Source organism: Hemicordylus capensis, chromosome 3 (assembly GCF_027244095.1).
Source record: "Hemicordylus capensis ecotype Gifberg chromosome 3, rHemCap1.1.pri, whole genome shotgun sequence".
NCBI classification, from domain to species: Eukaryota; Metazoa; Chordata; class Lepidosauria; order Squamata; family Cordylidae; genus Hemicordylus; species Hemicordylus capensis.
Window position 1 is genome coordinate 75,058,406 of NC_069659.1, and position 24,984 is coordinate 75,083,389.

General features: G+C 40.7%; 1 protein-coding gene across 18 annotated transcripts in view; it reads right to left on the reverse strand.

The window, feature by feature from the left end:
• The window catches only part of ROBO2 (roundabout guidance receptor 2), a 735,763-nt gene that overhangs the window by 43,877 nt on the left and 666,902 nt on the right, over positions 1–24,984 (reverse strand). For 13 of the 18 annotated variants that reach the window (XM_053307032.1, XM_053307025.1, XM_053307024.1 and 10 more), the window contains 5 exons: positions 20,049–20,330; positions 19,571–19,696; positions 17,659–17,815; positions 12,996–13,256; positions 4,942–5,153 (listed from right to left, as the gene is read on the reverse strand). In XM_053307032.1, coding sequence (XP_053163007.1) covers positions 4,942–5,153; positions 12,996–13,256; positions 17,659–17,815; positions 19,571–19,696; positions 20,049–20,330 — 1,038 coding nt within the window. The remainder of the gene's footprint in view (positions 1–4,941; positions 5,154–12,995; positions 13,257–17,658; positions 17,816–19,570; positions 19,697–20,048; positions 20,331–24,984) is intronic. The other 5 variants (XM_053307038.1, XM_053307028.1, XM_053307029.1 and 2 more) reach the window with 1 other exon arrangement.

Sequence of the window (24,984 nt, forward strand, 5' to 3'; positions counted from 1 at the left end):
AACAGGTTTCTGGGCGAAATACAAAATGCTGGTTATTATCTATAAAGCCCTGAAGAAGGCCTTGTTAAGTGTTGAAACATGTTTGGCCACATTAGAAAAGTACTGGAAGAACTTTTTCCTCATATGTTCTATGACGGAATCCAAGCAAGACGGATGTACTTATTGTAGGAAATTGGAACACAGGAAATGGCTTAGATCTGCCTATCCTGGATGGAATTACACTTCCACAGAAAGAGCAGGTATACAGTCTTGGAGTTTTCTGGACCAAAGCCTGTCTCTGTTCTCTCAGGTTCACTTAGGTTGTTCTTTCAGTGGCCAAGAGGGCTTTTTATCAGCTACAGCTGATATGCCAGATACATCTGTTCCTGAGGATAAACAACGTTAAAACGGTGGTGCATATGCTGGTAACATCCAGACTTGACTATTGCAATGTACTATACATTGGGCTGCCTTTGTACATAGTCTGGAAACTGCTGTTGGTACAGAATGCAACAGCCATTTTGGTCTCTGAGGTCTCCCAAGGATATCATATTACATCTATTTTAAAAGAACTACACTGGATGCCAATAAGTTTCTGGGCAAAATACAAAGTGCTGGTTATTACCTATAATGCCTGAACAGCTTGAATCCAAGTATACAAGATAATGCCTTCATTTTCATGAACGTCATGAGGGTTTTGGATAACTTAATGGAGAAGAGGTCTATCAACGGCTACTAGTCAGAGGGCTATAGGCCACCTCCAGCCGCAAAGGCAGGATGCCTTTGAGTACCAGTTGCAGGGAGTAACAGCAGGAGAGGGGGCATGCCCTCAACTTCTGCTGTAGGCTTCCAGTGGCATCTGGTGGGCCACTGTGTGAAACAGGATGATGGACTAGATGGGCCTTGGGCCTGATCCAGCAGGGCTGTTCTTAATCCCACCACCTATTATGATTGTCTGGGGAGGTCTGGTTGGTGGTTAGTCAAATCAGGCCTTTTCAAGGGTTGCCCCACAACCTTGGGACATGCTTCCTAATGAAATAAGAGCTTCCTCTTCTCTGTATGTTTTTAAGAAGGACCTGCAAACATATGTGTATAATAAGGCTTTTAGTTTTAACTTTAAGAGTTTTTAACTTTAAAGTTTTAACTTTAAGAGTTTTTAACTTTAAAGGTTTAACTTTAAGAGTTTTTATCTATTTGAACTTTTTTAACGGTGTTAATGTTTTAATTGTTTTTTTAGATTGTGATTCACCCAGGGACATGCGTATGGAGTGGTATAGTAATGTGTTAAATAAAATAATAAATTAAAATAAAGTAGCCATTGCAAGTTTTGCTTTACAGAACATTAAGTTTTATGTCTATTCAAATATCATGAGTTTCTGTGTAGAGCCTAAAGTTTTATCCTCCAGAGCAATGAGTCCTTTCTCCAAATCAAGGAAATACAACACATTAAGATAGTTCTCATAACCACTGCAGCCCAGCAGGGAGCTTACCTCCCACCAGATGATCTTGTTGTTGTGCAAAATGGGCATCTGGAGACTGGGGAAATGGGCATCTGGGACTGGGGGAAAGTGTCCTGGCCTCCAGATATGCCTAAATGCACCATGCAAAGATCACAGTGCACTGAAGGATTTCCCCTCAAGCTCTAGGCACCTGGCTTTGTGTCTGCTCAGGCTGCCTACAACCCAAGCAGACACATGACCCTTGACCTAGATAAGATGGTGGGTTAAAATTAAGATGGTGGGCTACCCGGGAAGGCAGCAGTGGGATCAGCCTTGATCCTGGCGCTTCACACAAGCAGCCTGACCCAGGTAGGCCTGCCCAAGCCTGGGCAGGGCAGCTCGTGTGGGCAGCCTCATTGTTTTACTGAAAATTCTACTATTGAGTTCTACTGAAAATAACAAAAGGACAGGATTACTGAACATTATTAAACTAGGCTACTGTCCATATTTCTATTTGGAATGCTTATTGTTAACCACCTGGATTGGCCATTGGGAATGACATATGTACATCATAAATTATATATAGTTTGGGGTCTGCAACTTTAGTGCTGTGCAATTGATGGCTTCTTTGGGCTAACAAGAATTCCTTGCTTGCTTGTACATGTTCACACTTCTTTGTCCTTGTCAGTCATTATATGGTTATCATTGCTGGATGCATTATTTACACATGAATTAAGGCTTGAAAGTAATAAACATTGGTTCATTTATCTTATATCTTTATGTGAACTTTCTGAAAAAGGTGGGGGGGGGAGATACACATATCCAACTGTTGTCTGTTTCTACAGTGGTATATCCTGGGGATTGGAGAAAGTACAATACAGGAGAGGGTTTCTCTCCTATCCTTGGGGAAAACAGGGAAGGAGTCCTTATAAACCTTTGCCTCCCTGAAACTTTAATAATTGTCCCAGGCAAGGGCTTCACTTTTGTATATTTCTCAAGCTATAAGTAATACCCCAGCAGCATAAGACAGTGTGCAGCATCAGCTGTGTGAGTGTGACTGTAGGGAAGTCAGTAATTATAATGACTTGCAGGCATAGGATAGGACTTGGTTCTCCTGCCCACCAGTTTCCTGGAAAAGCCCCCTTCAGTGATCAAGGAAACCACTGCTAGATGAAAGGGACATAGCAGGAACGGAAACTGGTCTTTAAGGGCATGCGTTCTCAGAACCCTCATACTCCTTTCCCCCGGAATTCTTCACTAGTCTCAACTTGCACTTCTAAAAGGCCACCAGGCGGAATCATGTGATTCGCTTGGATCTTGCCTACTGTTTTCCCTTTCTATTCAAGAAAGGTTGAACTAAAATGTATTTCACTTATAAAAATTAAGGAGAAATCTCTGATCTATTACCAAAATGAAAATCATGTTGCAGTTGAAATTAATATGCTCATTTAAACTCTCCAAATAAATAGCAACTCAAATTAAATAAGCAGACTGAAGAAAATGAGAAGGCTATTACTGCTTACAGAAACTGGGATATTCAGAATGCTTAGCTTTTCAGATCAGCCGATTTACCTAGTGCTAACAAATCATGACATGGAGTTAAACCTTCCCCTCTAAGGTCAACTTCAATAACATTATCCTTTGGAAAGGATGCTTCAGAATTTTAATGGTTGCTTCCTTGCACTTGAATTAAACTATCAGTCCTAACAAGACATTAATAATTACACTTTTAATGAAAGGGACACAGAGATATGTTAACTTGTTTTTACAGAATAATTCATTGCTACTACATGAATCCAATGCTTACTAGCAACTGTGCAAGCATAGAGGATTTTTTGTGGAGGGAAAGCCCTCAAACACAAAACATTGTGCCCTAAGATACAAGCACAATTACAAAGTGCTAGTATTTAAAATAGCAATGTTGACCAATATTAGGAAGACATAAATGAAAGTAACTTGTACACATGTAAATATGTAAACTGTTTTTTAAATAGTGTTATCAGTATTGACATATTCGTACAATATGTAGTAAGCAAATTTAGAATGTATATATTCATGTTCTAACACTATACAACATTCACTATATTACTATTGGAAAGGCTTCATAGTCATTAGAGAAATAACCAAAAAATATGGAGAATTACAGCCTGAAGGATTATGCTAGAAATTTGAGTAAATTCAGGCAAAGTAACTTAAATACTTGTGCACTAATAAGCCAACCTTCCAAATTCAGAGATTAGACTTGTAACTCTAAAAGCCTTTGGTTAGATCTGGATTTCAAGTTGCAGCAGCAGAGCTACAATTCTTAAATCTTAATTAGTTTGGCAAGCAGTCTGGCCCCAAGGCACAGGGAAGGGAAACTGAAAAGTGGGATAAAGCAGCATTTCCTTTAATTCAACAAGAGAGAAAGAGGAAAATCAGAGGTACCGATGATTCATTACTGTCATATTCCCATCTCTGACACTGGGAACTGCAATGTGTTTTCAGGCTGCAGTGTTTAGATAAGGGTATGAAGTGTTCAGAACAAATGGTAAGGCACATAGAAGGAAGCCAAAAATTAAGAGTCTATGCATTGGTATGTCTTCAATGAGCAGAAATCCTGAAGATATATTCAGAAATTAATACTGTCCCATAAAGATCAATGACTGAGGAGATGTACAATATTTTTAATGGGCTATATAGATTATGCATGCTTGGGCTTCAACAGACCTTAGTCAATCTAGATGCAGTACGTTAAGTATAGGTCCAGCATCAATGAGACTGAGAATCTGATGAAGGTATGAGCAAGTTCTTGATTTTCATGTAAAAACCAGCCTTTTTCTCTTACAAAATGAAATGGCTGCCTATCTTCCACTGACAGGAATGTTATGACCAATTCAGTCTGTGTGCAAGCTTAGTTTTTTCAGGTTTGAATCTGAAGGTCCAACTGTAACATTGCTATGCACATGAGAAAAAAGAAACAGTAAAGGTATCCAGTTAATCAAATGATGAACTTTAGCAATAAGAAATGGCCACAAAATAAACACGTCACCACATACAAGTTCTTCATTGTGGAACGAAATGTTGGGATAATCTAGCTTTTTTATTCAGAAAAAAGGTCTTTTTACTTCCTTGTGTTCATTACTTTTACACAGTCAAAAATATCTAGAAGCCTTTTATAGATAATGTCAGCTTTTCATGTTGCTCCTGAGATACAAAATATATTATTTTTAAGTCAAGCTTCTTTTTGCTTCCCCCCTGTGTAATAGACTTGCGTCCCCAGTAGAGTGAACTTTCCATGAAAGCTGGGATATAATTGAGTTTTCTTTCATGTCTTTAAAGCTTTTTAAAATTCATGAATTTTCTTATCATTTGCAGCAAAGCAAAAGCATTTTCAAATCCTCCTTTAACTGTTGTGCTTAATATTAGCACATTTTAAATGCAACAGAAATAGAGCAGAATAAAATGCCCTTAAACATTATTTTATTTATGATATATTTGATGCCCTGGCAAATCGGGTTCATCATTAGTTTTGTTTACCTACCTGTCACAGAGCTCTCTAGATTGTCCATGCTGGAGCCTGGAGTATGTTCTAGTCCTCTCAATGGCCTTGTGATTTCTACAGCCTCCTCTTCAATATCATCTTCATCCTCATCCTCTGGAATATTTGTTTCCAAATCTGATATTAGAGTCCCAGACACATATCCTAATGGTGGAATCGGGGTCTGAGGTGGCTGAGTATTGCTTTGAATGTGCCTGGAATAAAGGAGAAAAGGCTTATATCTGAATCCTGGACACAGCTGTATATTAAGTTATGATCATGATTCAACCAAAGAGAAGCCTTCTTGTCTGCAACCCTATGTCTACTTACCTGGGAATAGTAAGTCCCCTTGAACATATTTGCTCACTTCTGAGCAAAATATGCATTAGATTTTCAGCTATTAAAGTCCCTTTTATTTCTGTGGGTGAGATTTAAAATTATGGTTCAACACTCCCATTGAAATTAAGTGGATTTAGGTATGCTTAACTTTGACTGACTTTTATTCTGTATCTTTTGTCAACTCTTTAACATATCACAAGCACTAGTGTTTATGATGTAGTGTAGGTATGTTGTAGGAAATAATTACACTTCTGAAGGTTTTCTGGACAGTACTAAAATGGAGCTTCATGCATATGACTATTGCCGAATTGTACAGCCAATAATTACCATGGTCTCTACCACATTGTATGGGTAAGCAATGTGTGGCTCTCCAGATGTTGCTGAACTACAGCTCCCATCACCCCCAGCTGTAATAAATTGTGTCTGGGGTGATGGGAGCTGTAGTACAGCAACATCTAGAGAGCCGCACGTTGCCTATGTGAGGCATAATAAATCAACAAGAAACGAAAGCAGTAGTTTTATCTCTAGAATGATGCTAGAAGCATGAATGCCCTGGGAGAGAGAATTCAGGAGAGACAAAGAGGTAAATCTCCAAGTATATCTTAGTATTATTGAAAGTAGAAAGGTCAAGTCAGATACACAGTCCAAAATCCACATCAGTTGGACTGCACTGCAAAAAAGAACATTTTCCATTAATCTTATTCTTAGTCTCACTGGAGTGCAAGAAATGACCTTTAAAAACAAATGGAACATTTATATCCCAATTTTGTTACTTTTCTTAGAGTAGGGGTGCTTCCTTGTATCAAAAATACATATTGCCACAGAGAATTTTACAGAATCCCTACAAGATGTCAGCAGCATCCTGTCCCCCCAAAACACTTCTTTTCACTGCTCAGATATTTTACTTGAAAATGCTAGCTGAACTACTTGCAAAAACAAAGGTTTTTGCCCATCATACTATAGTTGCCCACTTTGCCCTCCAGTTCTAGTTGCCCTGGAAAACCACAACTGGTTTGCCATGGCAACTCTCTCACTGTTTACCTGCAGCACCAGCAAGCACATGGTATCCACACATGCACGGGCTCCATTTGCATGGTCAGCAACACCATGCTGATCATGGTGGCGCAAATGGCACCTGTGCATGCGTGGATGCCATGTGCAGCAAGCATGACTTGTCCTCTTAGCTAAGCAGGGTCTACCCTGGTTACATATGAATGGGAGACTTGATGTGCGAGCACTGTAAGATATTTCCCTCAGGGGATGGAGCCGCTCTGGGAAGAGCAGAAAGTTTCAAGTTCCCTCCCTGGCTCTCCATGATAGGGCTGAAAGAGGTGCCTGCCTGCAACCTTGGAGAAGCCACTGCCAGTCTGTGAAGACAATACTGGGCTAGATAGGCCATTGGTCTGGCTAAGTATATGGCAGCTTTCTATGTTCCTATGTTCCATGCTGGCACTGTGCGGGGGGTTATTGGGATGCATGCCTCCCCAGCAGGAAGCTGCATGGGCGTGCTCTCCTTTTTTCTTAAAGTTTTCTGCCCAATTTCCCCCAAAGCACTTGAACCATATTTCATACACATCCCTACCTCTAACCAGCAGAGTTGTGCTTAATACCACTGCCCCATTCCAAAGAGTCAGAGAATGTTCATCGGAAGAGAGGGATGCTGCAGAAGTTTGATAAACCAGAGGAGTGGGACAACAAAATTTAAAGGACGGGGGGAATCTGAACTCGAGCCAACTTCCCTCTTTCTGTGTGTTCCCATAATAAGCACTGTGGGGAAGTGAGGAAAATGGGAGGAACCGGGGACGTTACAGACAACCAACTGACAATGTGCCACCACTAGTGTTCGCAGAGAATAAGAAAATGAGTACAAAAAATAAATCCACAAGAACTGCAGCATATGAAAGCTCCATGTCTGTGCAGAAACCTATAGAAGTGGAAAAGAGTCTTGCATCTGGAAGCACCCGAGTTCATGCTAATATGGGATTAATTTTGCAGCAATTTTGATCAAAACTACCGAGGTAATTATTCTATTTCAGATCATATAGCAAATCAACAGAGTGTTCTGCTTCATTGATGGAAGTACAGTGAAACTAATAAAAACATTCAGTATAAGCTGTGTTTGATGTAGCCATGTAGTTGCTGACATAGAAGGGAAAGAAAGTGAAGCATCAGCACAGGAACAAAACTTAATAGAGCTCTCAAAGGTATACTAGAAACAATTTATTATTTTGAATTATAGGACTTTTGTTCAGAAGCAACCAACAATCAAGGAACAGCTCTTCAAGAGGTAGCTAAAATAAACTTGCAAGCTATCTGATATGTAACAACAGTGAGATTGAAGCAATCACTACTGAAGTAAAGTTATTTGAGGTCTCTTTTCTCTTCCATTGTATGCTGATCTATAGAAGCTTCACATGATGCAGTTATTTCACATGCAGGGTTGTCAAGAGGTGGGGGAAGTGACATGTCTTTAAAAATAGGTTTCCATATATTGAATATGTCAATAAAGGATGGCCAGTTCCATCCTTCCATCCACTCAAATCAAATTTTGGAATGATATTTCTGGAAATTTGTTTTCAATTGTCTCCTGTCAAGTTGTATCTGCATGCTCAGCAACCAACAATGGCTCTTAATTTTTGGCTTTTGCTTGAGGTCCCCCGCCCCTTTTACATTGCTGCGCAGTTTATATACATGTGCTGTATTTGTTGAAAATAAAAAAAATGCTTTTAAAAAAGGAAAAGAGGTAAGGACTCAACAAGGGATATTAAAAAAAGAAATTCCTTCTTGAAAGCACTCTTGGACACATGCCCAATCGTGGCTGCAGGACTTAAGCCTATAATCAGGCTGGAAAAGATCTCTATACTAGGGATGTGCAGAAAGGTCTGACTCAAAATGGGTCATTTCAAGTGTTTCAAGCTCAAAACAAAATGTCCTTTAAATAAAGGGCCTGTTTCGAGCTCGGAACAAAACAAAACTGTTTCGAATAAAAACATTTTGAGCACCTTTTTGGAGGCCTGTTTTCCCTTGCTGGTTGGTTTTCTGGCACTGGCTTCCATTTGGCTTGCAATCTCTTTGGCTTCTTGGTTGGCTTGTTATCATACAAATCGAGTGTGTCATGGGCAACTGTGGCCCCATTGGCTGAGGGGACGGAGAAGGGAGGAGGGAGCCAAAAGATCAAGCCAAACCGCTTTGAAATTGTTTTAATGAAAGGCGGTATAGAAATTGAACAATAAATAAAAACAATTTAAAAAGGAGTTTCAAAAAGTATTTAAAGGGACTGGGAGGCAGAGAGAGAGCCCTTATATAGTTCCTCCATGGTAAGGGTCTACAGAGGAGAGCTAGTCTTGTGGTAGCAAGCATGACTTGTCCCCTTAGCTAAGCAGGTCCGCCCTGGTTGCATTTCAATGGGAGACTAGAAGTGTGAGTACTGAAAGATATTCCCCTCAGGGGATGGAGCCACTCTTGGAGCAGAAGAGCAGAAGGTTCCAAGTTCCCTCCCTAGCTTCTCCAAGATAGAGTTGAGAGAGATTCCTGCCTGCAACCATGGAAAAGCCGCTGCCTGTCAATGTAGACAATACTGAGCTAGATGGAGCTATGGTCTGACTCAGTATATGGCAGCTTCCTATGTTCCTAAGCTTTGTTTCTTTTCAGACCATTGGGTCCATCTAGCTTAGTATCGTCTACAGTACAAAGAGTCAGGCTTCTCCCAGGTTACGGGCAGGAGTCTCTCCCTCAGCTCTACATCTCAAGATGCCAGGGAAGGAACCTGGAACCTTCTGCACACACGCAAGCATGCAGATGCTCTTCCCAGAGCCACCCCCCCAAGATGGAATATTTTCCATCCTGCCTGCTACAGAGAAACAGGACAGAGCAGTCATGTGAGCACTGCTCACATTTCACCCTGCTCCTTCAATCCTGTTCAGTCTTCAGACAGCTGAACTGCCCAGGCCATGACTGCTCTGTCCTGTCTTTCTGTGGCAGGCAGGCAGGATGGATGGATGGAAGGAAGGTTTGATTTTGTGGTTTTCTTTTCCCAACACTGAACATAATATTCTGTGCTACTGCTGTTACAACTATCTGGTTTTGCTGGATCTCAGATTGACAAAGGTAATCTTGAGTTGTGAGTTGTGGTTTGATTTGCTTGTGAGATAGTAGTTTGTGAGATTTGTAGTGAGACATGGACAGTGGCAGCTGAGCTCCATGTCTGGCCTTGAGACAACTTGTGCTTCACTCACTGCTCTGTTCTGTTCTGCAATGTGCACTGCAAAGTGTAGTCAGTCAAAATGTGGCTGAATTTGCTGTAGCTGAGCTTATGGCAATGCTTGCCGCTAAGGGTGCTGCTGTGGCAGCTGTTGCAATGCTAGGAATATAAGGAGTCATAATTGTGTGTGAGCAACTTGTGCCAATTATGTGACTGCAGCACAGACACTGTGGCTGGCAGTGGATTCTGGGTCATTGGTTCTTTTTTGGCCAATTTTGGTCTGTGTTTTAAATGTGTGTTCTGAGTTGGGAAGGTCATATTCCCTTTTACGGTGTGCCTCCAATCTGCAGCGTTTTTGAAGGCAGGGTTGCAAAATGCATTACAAATTGCAATGCAAAACTTGTGTGCACTATGAGTGCAGTTTGTTTCAGCCATAGGGAACAATGTGGAGCTCTAAATACCATTGTTCCCCATGGGTAGCTCCTAGGGACACCGAAGTTGTGTGGTAGGGCATGATAGGTGCAATTTGCATTGCAATTTGCAGTGCAAAATTTGTGTGTACTCTGTGAGTGCAGCTTGTTCTGGCCATAGGGAACAATGGGGAAACTTGAAACACCCCATGGGCCGCTCCCATGGACATCAAAGGGGGTTGTGTGTTAGGGCATGATGGGCGCTACTTACTATACAATCCACAAAAGAAATGGGCAAGCGCATATTTTTCAGCAAATTTTTAATCTTTCCCCAATATCTCCATAGCACCCTATGTTTTGATGAAAGGTTTTGGCCAACTGTGTTTCGTTTTGAGCTCGAAACAGAATATGAAATCTCGAAACAGAATATGAAATCCCTAGTGTGTACTGCAACGGGACTCCTAGAGGCTATTCACACAATGGGGCAAAATTGGGCTAGCGGAGGCTAGCCCGATTTTGCCCCCTTGTGTGAACCACCGGGCTCAGCTGTGAGCCCGGTGGTTCCTAGGTGGGTAACCCGCCTAACTACCCCTGCCCTAAAACCAGGTTTGCAGAGTAAGTGCTCCGCAAACCTGATTTTGAAGATTGTGAGTAGCTGCGATGTGGCTCCGTGCCATGGTTACTCATGAGTAGACTCCCAGAGGGGAGGCAAAAAGCCGCCTCCTGGCTCCAGGGGTCTCCCCAGTATGCCCTGCGCACTCGTGCAGGGCATACTGGAGCTTCCGGGGGCTGTGCGGCCCCCGAGCATCACCGAGCCAGCAATCCAGCTGCCCAGGGCTCCTGCTCTGATTGTGAGTGGGGAGAGCAGGCTTAGCCCGCTCTGCCCACTCACTCTTACTGATTGTGAGACCCGGCTCCCAGTCTGTCTTTTTGCTGCGTAGTTCTGTTGCCTAAGAATTGGATGGGAGGCTTGCAAACATGGTGATCGCGTTCAAGATGCACCCTGTATCTTAAGGTACATATAAGATAGGAAATTTCCAAACCTTCCTTTATGGAAGAATTCTGATCTAGCTGGATATTTTCATTTACAGAATAGGCCTGATGGAAATGTTATGGCCATTTTCTTTGGAAAATATTTTAGCTCTTTCTTAACTAAGGTGGCAGTCTTTCCTTTGCCTATGAACATTCTATAATTAATAACTAAGATGTTGGAGTATTGTTATATAACCACATAACATGTTTCCAGAACCGCACACACCAAATTAGAATGGGTTCATTCTAGTTTATGACATGTTTTAAGCTCTTTTTAAAAATTGGCAGCTTTCCATTGCTTAAAACTCAATCTTCAGTGCTGCAGTGTGTTGCCCAAATATTGCTTATTTGTACCATTTGGGTATGCCCAGTCCTAGGATATTAAGAACATTTCTTGCATGCTGGGCTACTGCCATGTTACTGTTACACTAACAGAAGAGTATTTTAGGCTCATACTACTGTACTAAAGCATAGTCAGTTTATCAGATATGGTGTACATTGGGTACATAATCTCCAATCTAAATAGCACAGATTACATAATGAGATACATGGTGTTAACAGACACCAAAAGTTGCACCTGCAGTTTGTATGCCACCACAGGAAGCATAACAGCTGCAAGGTACAAGTTGAAATTATGCCAGGGTATGCATCTGTGTCCTGCCTGGCACAATTATACATTTAACCTAGACCCGAATTAGCTGATGCTTGGGCTTCTGGCTTGTTATATAAACAAGCTCTATCCCATGGAGGAGGTGGCCTAAGCACCCTGTTGATTGGCTGCAGCTTGCAAACGAGGTTGGAGTACTGAAAATTGTCCAAGGAAAACAGCTGGCTTTGGCATCGACAGAGAATATATACAAGCCTCTTTGACCTATAATAACTCTTCTTGTGGCCTTTGAATGTCATGAAACATTTCCACTTCTTTTCTTTGGTACTGTGCCATTCAGCAACTAGTTTTACTTTACTTAACATTTTAAGTCATTTCTCCTCTTGTTGAGGTCCTATTCTCTTTAAAGGATATCTTTGCACTTTAAGTGTCCCAAAGGCAGTGACCTTCTATTTTGTCCTATGGGTCTGTGGCTTTTTCCCCAGTCACTGATTCTCCTTTCTTTTTTCTCATGTTTGTACTACTTTACTACTGTAAGTAGTTATAAGGAGGTATTTATTCCACTTACTCTTTGAATACCAAGATCAGTATTAAGACGATTTCTGTAGTGTGTTTTAAGCAACTTTCCTCATGCTCTACTTTACTTAGATGCAAGAAAATGAAAAGATTATATGCAACGAAATTAAGAGGTTATCTTCAACAGTCCATCAGTTTCCCCAGGCATGCTTTCATAGGACATCAGCCTATCCTAAAGCAAAGATTTTAGTGCTTATGCTGCTCACTACTAAAAAGGTATCCATAGGGCTTTTATCCTAATGCCCTGTGAAACAGATACATTTCCCCCCAAAATCAGAGATTTGTGGACTTCTTATTCTTTAACAAGAAAGCTGATATGTATGTACAATTTTGGGTTTGTTCGGTTTTTTGCTTGATTTAACAATATTCATTCATCTATAAATTTCAGTAAATACAATTCATGGTGCAACCATGCCCCAAGAAACTTTAAAATAGTTTCTGTATAAATAGTTGTATATAAATAGAAGTAAATAACTTTAGATAATGTAGAGAAGTGATCTGCAAAAAACAATTTAAAGCCGAGTAAGAAAAAATCATTCAAGTGTTTCTTTAAACATGGTTTTAACACAGGATCTAGACATGAGTTTAAGAAAAATGTGTGAACTAGTAGGACTGGAGAAAATACAGATGTAGGACACCTATTAGCCATTCAAAGCACAGAAAGTTTTCTTAATCAGGAGCTGGCAATTTAATCGGCAATTTTTTTCTGATCATGTTGTTGCAAAGAATCCATATCTGTCCATTTCCCCATATTATGCAGTTACTAAAAGTACAAAGATGGCATGGTCAAGGTTCAAGGACAGGCGAGTTCAATCCTAAATGTTACACTCTGGTGTTACAACTTTTGGTGTTTTCATTTCCCAAAGAGCATCTGGATAATTGCTATATTTACCAAGTTTGCTTTGCTATATCAAACTGATAGGCCCTGGTCAGCTCATCAAGATGGGCTTGAAGCATAGGTTGCATCTCCTCCCGTGGAGAGGGTGTAAGCGTTGCAGTAGATTGCTGCCCAAAAGAGATTGCAGGGGATGAGGCAACTCCTCGGACAGGAGGTGTAGGAACTCTGTCATCTTCTTCTTCTAGTTCATCCTCCATTCCTTGATGCAGGTATGTCTGAACTGGTAACGGTGGGCACCAACCATCACTGTCATAGCTAAATGATAAATCATTTAAGTTTAGGACTGCGTCTTTCATTTAAGTAATGAAGTTCCAATAATTATAAGGATAATAAATAGTCATTGAAAAAAATCTGTTTTTAGAAAAATTATCACAATCAAATTGAATAAACTTAATAAAACCTTTCTTCTGAAATGGACAGAGTCCCCCATTTATTTCAGAAAAGCCAAGACTCCACCTTTTATCTTTCTGATAAAGAGCAACAAGAGCCAACCAACAGAGATGTCAGGTAGAATCCATTTTTAAATTTCATTTCAAAACTATTCAATTTCTGCAAATTAAATGAACAAAGAATGCGATATTTTCAAAGCTATTATCTATAGTTTGTTGTTGCTGTCAAAGTAATTATTGCAAACCATCTCTAAAGTCAAACTTGTCCACTGTGGATAAAACAATAGGGTCTTGAATTTTGTCAGTCCAACAACTTAACTGTTTCTGGCAAGATAATCATAGGCACACCTACTGGAAGAAAAGTTTTATTGAATAAATATCAGTCACTTCAAGGTAATTATGTTTTGTATGGGACTACATGTCTCAATAATAAGAGAGTTATAGCTAAGCAAACCTGATATAAAATTCAGCTATGAAATTAATTTGCCTTGTCCAGGCCCACAGAAAAAAAATATCCACTGAAAATCTATCTGAACTGGAAAAGTCCAGCTTACCCTATTTGTCAAAAGCATGCACAGGACATTGTTATCTGTTTATGCAGCAAATGTGGGCTAAAACTTCCATGATCAACAGCTACATATTTAAAGTACACAAAAGCATAATTGAATGAAACAGATCCTTAGCATTTTAAAGTGATCTTTTTCAGAAGATGAAGCTTTGTCTTACTTGTAGGATAGAGAAAAATCTCTGTGAAGGTATGTCCTTCTGCCAGAACCACTCATATCAAGATGCACTGCAATCATGAGCCAAAACACATAAACCATCTAGGACCATTTTAAATCCAGTAAATGTCTGAAATCTTGTGAGAGAGGTTGGTATGGGGAGAAATAATGGCCCATGACTGTCAATCCTGGTTTTACTCCCCACCCCCTACATCCCTCTTAGGGTTCCTTTTTGCTCCACTGATGGTTTCAAGACCCTTTACATGGTTTCCCTAGGCTTCCATTGATATCCTTAAGGCTCTTTAAGTCTAGTGGTGAAATAAAGAGCAGATATAGGGAGCAAAGGATGAAAATAATGACTTCCTTGGCGGTGGCCTTAGTTATACTTCTCTTCTCAGGTGCATTGGTGTTTGAATATGCTGAGCACACTCTGGTCAGGAAGCAGGAGCCAGTGGGGAGGTCAGGCAGCACAATGAAATTCATGGTGCTGCCTGCCTTCACTACTTACATTAATCTCTAATGATCATTTGTAGTGCTCAGCCTCCTCTCTCTCTAAACAGTTAACAGGAAGTGAATCCTGTCTTGACTGACAGGCTGGTGAATGCCAGGGCTCAGCACACCAGGTGGGTGGGACCTAGAAAGACGTTGCCAGAAAGAACTGAGTTATTTTTTGGAAGAGGCTAGGCTGGAGGTGCACAGGAGGACATGTAGCCATGGAGAATGGCTGCAGGAGGATAACTGTAAAGGCTGGGAAGACAAGATTACAGGAGGCTTGAAATCTCATTAGGCATTTGGTGAGTTCAAGGAAAGGGAAAATTTAATGTAGGGAAAAGTTTGTTTAGTCAGATTTTGTGTTAAGGATGTTATATTTCTTTGGTGTGCTCTGAATATTCTGGATACTGTTCTATTATTAGGGGTGTGCAATTCAGGTTTTTGGGTGATTCGGCTCAGACCCGAACCGAATCACCCCTGTTCTGTTTTGTGCCCGAATCTGGGTCACCCGAATCACCCTTGATTCGGTTCGGATTCGGATTTAATCTGAATCTGAATCCGAATCGATCCGGGGGGGTAAAAAGGGGCCCAGGGGCAAAACTTTGGGTAGGGGTGGTAGTGCCCAATGGGTAGAGTCTACCACCCAAATTTCAGGGGGATTGGGCAAAGTCCTGATTTTTGGTGAATTTTTAAAGTTTTAGTGACTTTGGGGCAGTTCGGGGGCATAGCATGGGATCTGGGCAAAAGGAGTGGGGTGGGGTGGTAGTGCCTAATGGGTGCAGGCTACCACCCCAATTTCAGGGGGATTGGGCAAAGGGCTGATTTTTGGCAAATTTCTGAAATTTTCATGTCTTTGGGGCAGATTGGGGCAGAAAGTGGGGCCTGGGGCAGAATAGTGGGGTGGGGTGGTATTGCCTAATGGGTGGAGGCTACCACCCCAATTTCAGGGGGTTTGGACAAAGGGGTGATTTTTTGAGAATTTTTGAAGTTTTAGTGACTTTGGGGCAGTTTGGGGGCATAAAGTGGATCTGCCCCAAAATAGTGGGGTGGGGTGGTAGTGCCTAATGGGTGGAGGCTACCACCCCAATTTCAGGGGGATTGGGCAGAGGGCTGATTTTTTGAGAATTTTTGAAGTTTGGGTGTCTTTGGGGCAGATTGGGGGCAGAAAGTGGATCTTCCCCAAAGGAGTGGGGTGGGCTGGTAGATAGTGCCTAATGGGTGGAGGCTACCACCCATCCCCAATTTAAGAGTGATTGGGCAGAGGGGTGAATTTTGGTGAATTTATTTTTATGAGGTTTGTCTTCATAAGGTGAAGTGTGCTAAATTGATTACTTCCTCGTATTATGCATAGTAAAGGAAAGTGTGAAAAAGTGAAAGTGGGGTCATGAGAGTTGTTTAATTGAAAAAAATCTCATTTGCTATGATAGAATGAGAATTCACACCTCAGAAAAAACTTCTCCTTATGAGGCTTACCCAAATGGGTGATAGCCCGCACTCTACTTGGTATGCTCCTCATTGCACGTTAATTGTAAATTTAATAAAAGTGGCCCTAGTTCTTACAATCGTATGTGTCCTGTCATTATTGGGGCCTGTCTGGGTGTGCAACCACTACCACCGCACTAGTAAAAATGCTATTCTAGAAGCCCAAAAATTCTTAGTGAGACATCACAATAAAATTCTGGGCAGCAGATGAGACATGTATATTCTTCTTAGATATTAGAATAGGTACTACAACAGCATTTCTTATTTTTATACCTGGAGACTTTTTTTTAAAAAAAGTAGTATTCATAAGGTTTCCAGATAGTCTTGTGTCCAGGCACTGGTCAGATTCAGACCTATTTAGCTACAATATGTTTGCTGCATGGCATACCTGGTACTAAGCATGAAAATCCAGGACATAAGGGAGAATTTCATGCTGAAGCTTCTCTGATGCCAGGATTAGCCCAGTTTCCCAAGGGCTACAGAACAATTATAGTCAAATAGGCAAACAACTGCTATTAAAAAACCAAACAAACCTAATTTTAAAAAATTACACTGTGTTTCCTCTAGATAGAGTCTGATGAATCAGGAACAATGTTGGCTAACTAAATGGTATTTCCTACTGCTACCAAATCCTGCTACCAGTCTAAGTAAGGAACTTCTTACAGTATACCAACTGGCCAAATGCAAGTCAATCGGTTTAAGATTGCTTTGACTAGCATAATGCTCCCTACAAATAGAAACAAAGGCATTTTTGCATGCTGATAATGGAACTAGGACAATAAAACATCTAGTGAGGAGCTCCCATCACTTGGAAAAAATGACAAAAATCGGATGGTAATCTATAGCCTTTTCAGTTGAACAGATGCACCCTGTTACATCAGATTAGTTTAGTTCAGTAGTAGTAGATTGACAAGTTAGCATATCAGGGAGCTATTTTGTTATTTGAGAATGCACATACACAGACATGAATCAAGGTGGAGAGAAAAAAATCTGTTTTGAAGATTTGTAGTCCAAGGACAGAAAATGGTCTGTGAGGGAGGTTCCTAGAACTGGATCTCTCAGACACAGCTTTGGGCCCCCTAAAAACAATACTGATACAGCTGTCTTGCATCTGTTCCTGCAAACATAATTTGGATAACCTAGAATGTGGAAGATGGAATACCTTCAGCCAGTAGTTGAATATTCATAGATGATTTAACAGAAAACACACTTGTCTCAGCTTGAGGAAACAAGGCAGGTGTATTTCTTGGAACCCTGCTCTCAGCAGTCTATTTCAAAAAGTCCTATACCTAAACAATTCCAGATTCCATCTCCCTACAGAAGTACACACCATACAGTGCAAGCTGAGAATACATTTGATATAAAAACAAAGTGAGGGGATTCATTTGTAATGCTCTAATAAGACTGTTGCCATTTACTCCACACACACAGGCCTGCTCCTTCAGACAGAAAAACCAGAATCAGATTTGTACATATGAACATGACTGATGTGAAATACCTTCCACACTTTACGCAGCACAGCTGCAAAATACTCAATTTCAAAGTATGTCCAAAGTGAAGAAGAAACATTACCCTGTTTCCTGCTGATCTACCCCATAGTGTTCTAGCTCTGTGCCTGGAAGAGGCTGTATTGGAGGGGGTGGGAGAGGAATGTTGGCCCAGTTAGACCCATTATTTTTCTGAGGCTTGGAAGTATTTTTGTTTTTCTTTTTCTTCCCTCCTTTCCCACCTGAAACATTATAGAAATATGAAGAAACAAAGCTGATTATTTACATTTCCTGAAAGCGCTCTGATTCCAGATGGCATGCTAAAAAAAGAAAGACAGAAAAAGTGGGAGTGGGGGAGAGAGAGCAGAGTATTTTTTTATCTTAACAACACCAGCAGCAAAGTGTTATAGTTGTCACAAGGTTATAAATAATAATAGGGTGGAATGGAATGAAAATAGTCTGTATAATTGCCCAGAATTACGTCTTTTTATTTCACACTCTCCATATAGCCTACTCACAATGAAGCATAAGCTGAATAAAAGTTGAAATGTACTTGCTTTATCAAAACTATATTTATTGATTTATTCATGTCTGCTTTAAGCCTTCATGCAGTCATTGTTGGGGAAAAATAATAGACCATGGCAAATTCTTTCAGATAGCAGATCTCAGTATATTCATAATACTGTTTTGCATAATCTTCTGTGGTCTCTGTGCAAGAGAGTTGTTAAGGACATAACCAAAAACTTTACTATTTGAGCTGATTTCTTGTTTCATTCGCAAGGCCAAGTGTAGTTGTTAAAATGAAAATTGTAAATGTAACTGGTTTCTTGCTGGAACAGTATTAGGGCATTCAATTAGAAATAACTGATAAAATCATTTTTTGTAATATTTTATGCACATCTAACTCAGTTGTCTTCCCCTGAGGAAAGTGCACATACTGTACTGTGGATAACTGGATAACAGAGTAAATAAATAAGGAAACTAAATGAGAATTCAGGAAACGAAGACAGAATAAAAGTTTAAAGAATCTGGGGAAAATTCTAATGTGACAAGTAGTCATGGATCCAGGATGGACCCTGAGGAGGAAGAAGGCAACAAGGCAAAGAGATGCAGATGATCATACAGGGGAATATTTGAGGTAGGAGACAGAAGTGAAAGGTGCACAGGGACTTAAGAGGGAAGAGATATAGGGAAAGAAGATATAAGAGCAATAAAATACCAAATGGAGGTACCGTGGCAAAATAGTTAAAACTCTGAACTAGGTGGTTTTAATGTATTATTAAAATAGCACAAATGTGCATGTATAATTTAACACAGCCAAATTCTTCACTGCTGTTCCTAATGCTAGGTGACCTATTTTTCAATGGAACGGTGTAATAATTATAGTACAGCATGCAGCATAATACCTATACTTTATGTTTGTATGCAGTTCTAACACTTTAAAATGCCACTGTTAAAAAAGGCTTTCCTGTCAGTTACAATGTATTACTACGGGTGCGATATCATTTCTTGATATACAGTTGAAATATTGTGAAGCCTCACAGGCATTATTGTATCAATAATGATACAACAAAAATATTAACCTCATCATGAAGCTTCATAGAGAAAGCCAGTGCTATAAAGTGAAGATTGATTTACGAATGAAGTCAGCATTGTGTGCCAGAAAAGTGAGAATGTTTCAAAATAAGATTTCCAATCATGCTGAAAAACACAGGGTACAAAAGCTACAAATATTTTCTTATTATCTCTAAATGGGTTTCTTGTTCAGTTAGAGCAAATAAGGCACACTTTTTTTTTCTTTTTTTAATCAGCCAAGGTTTCTATAGTGAATAGCAACATATTCACAGCAGTCTCAGTGGAAGGCACCCTGCAATATTTGAACACAGATTTGTAGGGCACGGGCAGTGGTCATTCTTGCAAGGTTATACTTGGGAATGCAAAGAAACCTGCTTACAAACATGAATATTTCTCCTTACACACACTGTATTGAAACCAACCTGAGAGGCTGCCACTTCTTTCTGAGCTGTTGTGAGAGCTGGTGGTGCTGAAATCCTGTGACTGGTTGTGTGGCATTCTATTAGACAATCCCTCAGCCAATCGGTAGTCAGGGATGTAAAGTAAGGCTAAGGGTTAAAGGGCAAAGGTCACAGTGCCATCATGTGATTAGTATATAGCACATGCACAACATGCAGTTAGCTGGTAAACAGCTGATGTGGTAGGACTGTGAAAAATATTTAACCCAGTGTATCCTAATGGCAGCAGAGATGGGGAGTAGTTAGGATATATATTAGCAAAAGATGAACTAAAATAATAGAACAACACATTTAGTGGCATATGTATAGGAAATAGGATGCATGCAAGGTATATTTTTGTTAAAGGAGATGGAAATGGAGGGAGGCAAACTAGAATTTTCCATTCCATGCACAGAAAATTCTTACAAATAATTCTCATAAGAAAAATAAGAGCTGAAATCACCATTGTTGCCTTTGCTCTGATCAGGGAGAGAGTAACCAAACCCCATTAGGTCACTTTTTTGCTGAATTGAACTTTTCCATTGCGGGTCTGGCAAATCGACTGCCAATTCATGGATGCTGTTGGAATGCAGTATTTGCGTTGTGGCATATGGTGTAGCCTGTGTTATTTGGCTTGAACTATTATAACTAGTTTTGGTAGTGAAGTCAATGCTGCTGTAAATTGCTCCATCAGAAAGCATTGTGGTGGTTTTGTCTCCTTGGCCTGGCACTGGAGGCAGCACATCTGTGTTGAAAAAGGAGGAAATAAAACAAATCAGCAATGCACAGGAAACTCCAAACTATAACAGTTTTAATATGAAAAATAAATGTGTCATTTTGCACGTTTGCATTTCAGCTGAGAGAGGGTCCATGAGCCAATGAAGGGAAAATGATGTACAACCATCGCCTCGCTATCAGCATCTGTGACAAACTTTCCACTTGTCCTTCACATCTCACTGCCTAAAGCCATCTTTCCTACATACCTTCAGCTGTGAAAGTGAAGTTTGGAATATTTCTGTCCTGAAGAATGTTTTCAATTGTTCATTTCGTCTCAGAGCCAATGAAACTGTCTGTGCTCCAGGGAAATGATGAAAAGAGTGACTCTACAAATCACAGAGGAAACCATCTCCATTCCCCCAACATCATCCCAACACACTGTGAGTCTTGCACAGTGCTACTGAGTGAACATAGAGCAACCCTCTGATAATTATTTTCAAGATATCTACAGTAAAGGGAAAAACTTTATCTCATTTGATAAAGTTTCTTCCTGAATGAAAGTGGGTTGGGTAAGGGATCAATGAATCATTTTGAAATGTGTTAAGATTTTAGCAATGCTAAATATAAGCTGCAAACACTGTATACCTAAATCTATCTGTCTATCTATCTATGTATCTATCTACCTGCCTACCTACCTTCGTCTCTGGGCGGTTAACAATAGCAAAAAGCAAGTTTAAAATTTATACAAAAACTTAAAACAATTTAACGATTTAAAAACGAACCACAGATTAAAACCAACATTTTTTTAAAAAACTAGAAAAGCTTGGGTGAAGAGATGAGTTTTCAAATGCTTTCAAAATTATCAGAGATGGGTAGGATCGTATCTCAGTAGGGAGCACATACCACAGTCTCAGGACAGCAACCAAGAAGGCCCGCCCCCATGTGGCCACCAGCCAAGCTGGCAGCAACTGGAGATGGATCACTCCAGACAACCTCAATGGGCAGTGGTGCTCATAACGAAGAAGGCGTTCTCTTAAATACCCAGGACTTAAGCCATTTAGGGCTTTATAACTATAAAGCCTAAAGCGCTATAACTAGCACTTTGTATTTTGTCCAGAAACCTATTGGATGCCAGTGTAGCTCTATCAACAAAGGATTGATGTGGTCTCTCCGAGATGACCCAGAGACCAACCTGGCTGCCGCATTCTGAACCAACTGAAGTTTCCGGACTATGTACAAAGGAAGCCCCACATAGAGCACATTACAGAAGTTAAGTCTGGAGGTTACCAACAAATGTACCACTGTTTTGAGGTCATTCATCTCAAGAAACGGGCTCAGCTGGCGCATCAGCCGAAGCTGATAAAAAGAGCCTCAACCAGAGATACCAGGGAGAGGTAAGGATCCAGAAGCACTCCTTGACAGCAAACCCGTTCCTTTTGGGGAAGTGTGACCTCATCTAGAACAGGGAGATCAAAATCATCTCTGGAGTTCTGACCCCACACAATAAGTTCCTCCATCTTATCTGGATTCAGCCTCAGTTTATTCTCCCTCATCCAGCCCATTACTGCTTTCAGGCAGGCATTTAGGGAGGTTTTGCCATCTCCTGAAGAAGTTGACATGGAGAAGTAGATTGGGTATCATCAGCATATTGATAACACCCCGCTCCAAATCCTGTGATAATCTTTCCCAGCGGTTTCATGTAGATGTTAAAGAGCATTGGAGAGAGTATGATGCCTTGAGGGAAACCATACTTTAGCTCAGATTTCAAAGAGCAACAATCTCCAATCGACGCCATCTAGAATCTGTCCAAGAGGTAGGAGCAGAACCACTGTAAAAGAGTGCCTCCCACCCTCAACACTCTTTGACGTTCCAGTAGGTTACTATGGTCGATTGTATCAAAAGCCTCTGAGACGTCTAAAAGGACCAACAGAGTCACACTTCCACTGTCAGTTCCCAATTGGAGATCATCCATCAGGCCGACCAAGGCAGTCTCCACCCCATAGTCTGCCTATGGTTTGAAATGTGTCTAGATAATCAGTTTCCTCCAAGACCACCTGTAGCTGAGATCCCACCACCCTCTCAATTACCTTATCCAGCCATGAGAGGTTGGAGGCAGGCCTATAGTTGCTCAGCTCCGAGGGATCTAATGCAGGCTTCTTTAGAAGAGGTCTAATAATTGCCTCCTTAAGACAAGGAGGCATCCTGCCCTCCCCCAGAAAAGCATTTATGATTTCTACCAGGCCTCCTACAACAGCCTCCTTGCTAGATAGAACAAGCCATGTTGGACAAGGGTCAAGGGAACATGTGGTAGGCCTCACTGTTCCAAGCAGCTTCTCCACATCCTCAGGAGTCACAAACTGAAACTGATCCAGTCTAACCACATAAGAGGAGTTGTGACAGTTCAGACATCAAATTAATTCAGACATTGAATTAATTGTTGAGCCTCTATCTAAGTTGGCCTGAATCCAAGAGATGTTATCTGCAAAAAATTATTTAAACACATCACAGTGGGTAACCGAGGTCTCCAAATTCTGATTCAAGGAAAGGGGGGCGTATACTAGCCTCCTCAAAACCCTGAACAACTCCCCTGTATCTCAGATGCAATACAGGCAGAAATGAACCACTCTTTGCAGCACATAATGTCTGAGCATAGATCTTTAAATGTGCTCTATGTCGAAATCTGTCGGATTTGAGTCGAGTCTTTCTGCACTTGCGCTCCAGTCGTCTACCTTGCCGCTTCTGCCTCTGTAGATCTTCCATATACCAAGGGGCCAGTTTTGAAGCAGGTCGGAGGGGACGCTTAGGAACAATAGTGTCTACTGCCCTGGTGAGCATGTTGTCCCAGTTCTCCACTAGGGCATCAACAGGATCACAGGCAAAGCCGACATTAAATACCTCCAAGGCTTCTTGAAATCCTATTGGATCCCATAACCTCTTCGGGTGAGCCATTCTAATAGGCCCATCACCCCTGTGGAGGTAGAAAGTGCTTGCAAGCCTAACCTTGATCAGATGGTGGTCAAGGTTAAATTAGACTTAAATAATAATACAAATAATAAAGTACAGCGTGGTGTAGTGGTTATAGTGGTTACTGGACTAGGACTGGGGAGACCCGAGTTCAAATCCCCATTCAGCCATGTTACTTGCTGGGTGACTCTGGGCCAGTCACTTCTCTCTCAGCCTAACCTACTTCACAGGGCTGTTGTGAGGAGAAACCTAAGTATGTAGTACATCGCTCTGGGCTCCTTGGAAGACAAGCGGGATAGAAAATGTAATAAATAAATAAATAATAAAAAATAATAATATAGTAGCTGATAATTTGTTTACATGCTGAATCATGAAACTAACATATTTTATTGTAACCTGCCAAGAGATATAAGTTTTGGGAGGTATATAACTTGTTAAATAAATAAATAAACCTGTCCAACTAGATAAATTAATAATTTTAATATTTTGGTATGTTGAAGACTCTGTCATATATCCTCGTAGTGGCAAACCCTGAAAAGTTCAAGGAGAGAACTGAAGGATTGATCAGAAATGTGTTACTAGGGATGTGCTATCACCCTTCGATTCAAAATGCTGTGAATGTCCTGGAGTTGGAAAAGTGAATCGAAGAGGTATCAAAGATAGACAGAGCTGTAATAATGTGTGACTTCAATTACCCTCATATAGATTGGGCAAATTCGCGTGTGTGTACTGACAGAGAGGCCAAATTTCTAGACATGCTAAATGACTGTGCCTTAGAATAGCTGGTTGTGGAACCAAGCAGAGAGAAGATTATGTCCAATCTTGGACATAATCCTGAGTGGTACACAGGACCTGGTGCAAGATGTCAGAGTTGTAGGACCATTGGGGAGCAGTGACTGTAGTGTGATCCAATCCAGCTTAAATGTGAGTGGAGCATTGCCAAGGAAATCCAACCCTTGGACATTGCGCTGGACTTCAGAAGATGAAACTCCTCGAAAATGAAGGGACTAGTAAATATGAAGGTGAAAGGGAAAGTCAGGTGGGTCAAATCACTCCAGAAAGTGATTAAATAAGCATGGAACTTATTTAAAACCACAATAATAGCTCATTTGGAATGTATACCAAGAAGGATGTAAGGTATCATGAAGTTCAAGATGACGCCAGTATAGCTAACAAGTAGAGTCAGGGAAGTTATAAAAGGAAAGGAGACTGTCTTCAGAAAATGGAAGCCCTGCCCAAATGAAGAGAACAGAAAAGGACACAAACACTGGCAAAAGAAATGCAAGGAGACAATAAGGGGTGCAAAAATACAGTTTGAAGAGCATATCGCTAGAAGTTTCAAGGTGATAACAAAAACTTCTTTAACTATATCAGAAGCAGAAAACTTCCCAGGTAGGCAGTTGGACCCTTAGATAATGAGGGTGTTAAAGGGGTTATTGAGGATAAGGAGATTGCAGAGAAGATGAATGAGTTCTTTGAAACTGTCTTCATGGTGGAGGATACTGACCATATACACACTCCAGAACTGAGCTTCTCAGACTTGCAGCCTGAAGAACTGGGCCAATTTGAGATGATGAGAGGATGTTCTAAATTGTCTTCAAAAACTAAAAATTAACAGATTGCCAGTGCCACAAGGCATCCACCCAAAAGTTCTGAAGTAAATCAATTGTGAAATTTCTGATTTCCTAGCAAAATGTTACAGTATATAACTTGTCCCC